Here is a 6105-nt window from a genome sequence, read left to right as displayed (position 1 = left end):
GAAAACATTTCACTAATTAAACAAAAACAGAATAACAGCAAAGTCGGGAAGGATTCTTCCTCTACTGTGACTGGGCACTGACAGCAAGCTGTTGTTCTGACTTCTTTCTTTTGTTTTCTTATTAATTATCACTTCCTGGCCTAGAAAACAAAGATTTTTCTACCCAGAGTTCAATGTTGGAACTCAACAGAAACAGTTTTGTGGGAACAGTTTCTATTACGTCTTTTACAGTGGGGAAACAATACACGGTCCAGTCATACACTAGACTATACCTAGTCTTATTTGAAAGGACACCTTGTTTAAACTGTGTCAGACAGATGTGAAAACGTGCACTGTGTTCACTTTATGAAATAATGCTGAGAAGCTTGTCTACTTTTACTGACTTATCCATCATGCACTTGACCTGATGGTACGAAACTGTAGCAGCTCACAGGATGTGATGCGAACTGTTTGTGTTGTTGTTAATGTTCCTTCTCTCAGAGAAAAACTTGTGAGTTAACACTGTTTGTTAATGAGGACGGTCACTAGAGGGAGCTCTTTTGCTCATTTAGACCATCAGACACTTTCCTGTTTTACCTCAAGTGTTTTCTTAATGTATGATTCAGTATCATTGAACTTCTCTTGTCACCACTCTGAAATAGTATTTCTGTATTAATGAATGAAATAATTTGTTATTTCAAACTAAATTAAATGAATTTTACTTTGAAATCAGTGCTGTTGTTAGTGTTTATCTGCTGCAGGATTATCACTGATTTCACAGCTCTGTATATCACTGATTTCACAGCTCTGTATTAATTTAACTGAACTTCCTGATTGTTTGTTGAATTGTTGCTATGGATACAAAGATTGATTAAGACATTTAAAGACACCCTTGTTTTATTTGCAGTTGATCTCTGTCCAGTTTACAGCCTTTTATAACGACTGTCATTTCTGACGTTGAACTCTTTTGTACCAAACGAGCTTCAGTCAGTCTGGTCCTGAGTCTCATCAACTCTTTCTACACAGTCTGTGTTGAGTTTGAAGAGTGAAGGACACAAAGAACAGCTGCTGTCTGTTTCCTGCTGGACTCAGCTCTTCTACATGGAGACCCAACAAGCTCCCAGTGGACTCATCACATTCACTCATTATTTTATATCATGAAAACACTCAGAGGTTACATGTATGAAAATAAAGACTTTAAAACTGATGTATAAATATAGAAATGACATGATATGAACAAAGAAGAGATTTGTCGGCGAGCTACGAGCAGAGCTATCCATGTGATTTTAAACACCACATTACAGACAGTTACAGCTCATATCAAAGTCTAACATGAGCTTTATAAATGTGAAACATCTTTTAAATTATTATGATTGACTTTTATTAACACATTAAATGCTTCTACTGTTAATAAAAAATATAATAAACTGTTAACAAACATCTGTTTTGAGCATGAAGTATAAAGCCGAGTGTATTCAAATCAAATCGAGACTGAATGTAATGTTTGTAAAATAACAAGTGTCCACTGCCCTCCTGTGGTGACAGGAGGAACTGCAGCACATCTTTTGTCAAACGCTCACGACAAACGGATATTATTTAGAGTTATCAGTTAAATTATTGTATCTATATTAACAATCTATGTTTTATCAAATTCTATTATTTGTGTAGTCATCAAGTGTCTAAATTAATAGGAGTTGCCATACTATTTTATATAACTTACTATTATATACTATTACAAATACACAAATATATACACAAATATATACAAATAATATACAAATAATTCAGTGACCAAATGGATCATATTTGCAAATATGATGTCATTTGCATGTCATTTGCAAATGACACTGCTCTGACTAATTTAACTGAACTTCCTGATGGTTTGTTGAATTGTTGCCATGGATACAAAGACTGTTTAAGACATTTAAAGACAGACTCGTTTTATTCGCAGTTGATCTCTGTCCAGTTTACAGCCTTTTATAACGACTGTCATTTCTGACGTTGAACTCTTTTGTACCAAACGAGCTTCAGTCAGTCTGGTCCTGAGTCTCATCAACTCTTTCTACACAGTCTGTGTTGAGTTTGAAGAGTGAAGGACATCGAAGGGATCGGCCTGAACCTGAGACAGAACCTGTCATTCCCCCTCTCTCTCCCCATTTCCTTTCTCTCTACTGTCCTGTCCATTAAAAGGCCCAAAAAGCCCAAAAAATAACTTAAAAAAAAAGACTGAGCTGACATTCTTCAAGTGTTATATTATTTTATTTTGCAACCAAAAAATGTTTTGTACACATTGTATTAAGTATTGCAGGTATAATGTTATGACAGTTCCAACAACAAAATACAGACAAGAAAATGTCAGGAGGTAGTTAGAAACAGACTTTCAGTCATTGTTTTGTAAAAACAACAAAAAAATAAAAAATGTAAACAAAATCTTTTGTGTTTTATCAAACAGGGAATGTGGTGGACCTCATATTTGAAAATGTCTTTGTTGACCCGGGACCATACACAGAAGCTGCTTTGGCCATCCCCATCCCAGAGGACCTCACTGCACAGTTCGAGCGGCCTGAGAAGGAGGAGTTCATATCCAGCTATGTGTCCCGGTTCTATCATGGGGCAGTCTAAAACCCACGTACTGGCCTGTGGTGAGACCATTTGTGGTCTCAGGAAACTCCACATGGATGCGTAGGCAGGCTGGAATGACGACCCAGATTCTGCGACCACCCAGCACCAGCTCACAAAGCTCCTATAGGCTAGATACCTGTACTGACTAAAACAACAAATCAAAGGGTGTGTAGTCCTGTCCTGTGACTGTCAGTGTCAATGTCACAGAGAATGTTTCCAGTATACAGAGAATGTGACACTGACACCAAAGGGTGTCTGTCAGTGTAATCAAAACAAACAGAGTGCAAAGGGTAGTCCTGCCCTGTGAGTGTGAGTGTCAGTCAGTGTGTTGGTGTGTCAGTGTAACTAAAGGTACAGAGGATGGACCAAATCAAAACAAACAGAGAATGCTACCTTACCACATATCATTACCTTACCGCATACCATTTTCTCCCTTCCAGTCTGCAACCAGGCTGGAATCCAGCGGACCAACTCAGAACAACCGGTTGATTCTCCGAGAGTCTCACCACATTCACCGGCTCAAACTCCAGAGAGGTAGGTTTGTTGATGTGTTGTTGTGACTGTATATTGTTGAGAGGATGATGATATCCCTCTCTGACCTGTCGTCGTAGCATGTTGTGGATGTGGGAACACTGGTCTAGGAGCTGTTTCTCTGTCAGCCTGGATGCTGGGTTTCAAATCATCCACCTATGTTTCCTCAGCTCATTTCTCAACCGTTTCTCCAACACCTGACTCAGAGCAACGTCCGAGCCATTTGTGGAGGAAGGTCAGTAGCACCAAGTGCCTTGCTTAAGGGTTCATATATCCACATCATATTCCCTGACCGGGAATCAAACCCCCGATCTCCTGTGCCAAAGTCAGTAGTGTTGACCACCGAGCTGAACTGACTCTTGTTACCTGAGGTATTGAGTATTTCTAATCTATATGTGTGCGCGCGCGCGTGCTCTGAGCTCGGATGAGGTTCCACTCTTCTCCCCTCTTTCTCCTGCTGTTGTAGATGAGACTACCAGCAGCCTCATGGACCAACAGGGTAAAAGGTCGGGCTTCAGATCCGGTTTAGACTGCTCCACGTTTAATGGAGGCTTCAGGTGTTATAGCAGGATGACATCATCCTCTGGTCCAGTGACAATTGGCTGGAATGAACCAAGTGACAATTGGCTGAGATGAACCAATGTTAATGTTCCACATTGTGGAACATAACTGTGGAACATTAAAACTAATGAAAAATGAGTGAAGTGTGGAATCTGATTTGCTGTTATTTTCAGATTAATCTGATGATTGTTTTCTTGAATAGCCAATGAAAAACCAACATACCCATCTGTCGATGTCCGACACCGAGGCTCGAACTCCAGAGAGGTAGGTTTATGACTGTATATTGTTGAGAGGAGATGATGATATCCCTCTCTGACTTGTCGTCAGATCACATCAGAGCAACTCAGAGCAACATCTGACATCGTCCTGAGGAAGGACAGTAGCACCAAGTAGCACCAACCTTGCTTAAGGGTTGATATAGCCACAAGGGTCCACACATATTCCCTGACCAGGAATCGAACCCTCGATCTCCTGTGCCAAAGTCAGTAGTGTCAACCACTGAGCTGAACTGGCTATGGTTATCTGAGGTATTGAGTATTTCTGGTCTATAAATAATCTTGGTCCTGATTGTGTGTGTGTGTGTGTGTGTGTGTGTGTGTGTGTGTCTTTCTCCTGCTGTTCTTACTCAGTTTTATCTGCTGTTTATTGTGAAAGTGAAGATGTATATGAAACAGCAGGTGATGAAAGAGTTGTAGATGAGACTACCAGACAGTAAACAGTTAGTGTTAGCATTAAAATGCTGCTGACATGTTCATCAAATACATCACATTGATCTCATCGTCCCTCTGAACTGTCCTCACACACTGTTTGAGTCAAACTGACACATTGTGACTTCTGAAGTCAGTGAAGCTCTAAATTCCATCTTTGAACAGGAAATGTGTTTGTGACTCTTCAGCTCTGTCTCCTCTCACAGGGAGGAGATGATCTGCTGCATCCTGCTGCTCCTCACACTGACCTCCTGTGTCTGTGGTTAGTTTACTCCTTCACTTTATTATCTAGAAACTGATACAAGTCCTCAGTTAGTCTGCTCCTCACTTTCCCTCTCTGTCTCCTCAACAGGAACATTTGTAGTGAATGTGACACAGAGCTCCTATCAGGCGGAGGAGAACCACAACATCACACTGGAGTGGAGCTTCACAACCAAACCTCACACTCCATCTGACTTCCTTATTATCTTCTGTCAGCTGTTTACTGATCTCAGAGCCTCAGTCCTGTATCATCTACATGAGGGTGTTGAGTCCCCAGAGTCTCAGGATGAACAGTTTTCAGGACGAGTCCAGTGTGACAAAGACGTCCTCAGAGAAGGACGAATCAGACTTCATGTGTCCAGACTGAGGACTGAGGACTCAGGACTGTACGAGTGTACGGTCCTCACCTCTGATGGGAGGAGCTCTGGTAAATGTCGCCTCAACGTCTCTGGTAAGTAGATCCAGTAGAAGTTTCTTTACAGATTCATTTAAACTGCTTCCAGTGAAATCTGGGAAATATTTTACACTTTATTCTGTTGCTGTTATTCTGTTTTGTTTATTAGTGAAATGTTTTTTCTTTACATGAACAACGCAGATTTGTTTGGTCTCTTTGCAGAAGCGAGGGATCGGCCTGAACCTGAGACAGAACCTGAGACAGAACCTGGAGAACCAAACACAGCAAGTCGGAGAAGGATCGTCCTCTACTGTGTTGTTCTGACTCTTTCTTTTGTTTTCTTATTAATTCACTTCCTGCCTAGAAAACAAAGATTTCTACCCAGAGTTCAATGTTGGATCTGAGGAAAAGTTTCAGCTCAACAGAAACAGTTTTGGTGGGAACAGTTTCTATTACGTCTTTTACAGCGGAAACAATACACGGTCCAGTCATACACTAGATCTATACCTAGTCTTATTTTGAAAGGACAGCTTGTTAAACTGTGTCAGACAGATGTGAAACGTGCACTGTGTTCACTTTATGAAATAATGCTGAGAAGCTTGTCTACTTTTACTGACTTATCCATCATGCACTTGATCTATTGGTACGAAACTGTAGCAGCTCACAGGAAGTGATGCGACTGTTTGTGTTGTTGTTAATGTTCCTTCTCCAGAGAAAAACTGTGAGTTAACACTGTTGTTAATGAGGACGGTCACTAGAGGGAGCTCTTTGTGCTCATTTAGACCATCAGACACTTTCCTGTTTTCAGTATCATTGAACTTCTCTTGTCTCACACTCTGAAATAGTATTTCTGTATTATTCACTTTCTGCCTAGAAAACAAAGATTTCTACCCAGAGTTCAATGTTGGATCTGAGGAAAAGTTTCAGCTCAACAGAAACAGTTTTGGTGGGAAGTTTATTTAACCTATTATTGTGTTGTATTCATGTTTTAATATATTCTTCTTATTGATTTGATTAGTTGTTATATTTATTTGATTTAGTTTTATCTTA

The 6105-nt window shown here is 40.2% G+C and overlaps 1 protein-coding gene across 1 annotated transcript in view; it reads left to right on the top strand.

The window, feature by feature from the left end:
- The window catches only part of LOC111219568, a 21767-nt gene extending 15684 nt beyond the window's left edge, over nt 1-6083 (top strand). Inside the window, exons 6-11 of the mRNA XM_022742287.1 lie at nt 3042-3135; nt 3303-3367; nt 3896-3957; nt 4607-4662; nt 4753-5112; nt 5278-6083. Coding sequence (XP_022598008.1) covers nt 3042-3135; nt 3303-3367; nt 3896-3957; nt 4607-4662; nt 4753-5112; nt 5278-5459 — 819 coding nt within the window. The 3' untranslated portion in view covers nt 5460-6083. The remainder of the gene's footprint in view (nt 1-3041; nt 3136-3302; nt 3368-3895; nt 3958-4606; nt 4663-4752; nt 5113-5277) is intronic.
- Nucleotides 6084-6105: the final 22 nt, after the last annotated feature.

Source organism: Seriola dumerili, unplaced genomic scaffold (assembly GCF_002260705.1).
Source record: "Seriola dumerili isolate Sdu_G_001 unplaced genomic scaffold, Sdu_1.0 BDQW01000068.1, whole genome shotgun sequence".
NCBI classification, from domain to species: Eukaryota; Metazoa; Chordata; class Actinopteri; order Carangiformes; family Carangidae; genus Seriola; species Seriola dumerili.
The sequence above is the reverse complement of the archived record's forward strand: the minus strand, read 5'-3'. Positions and strand labels throughout refer to the sequence as shown.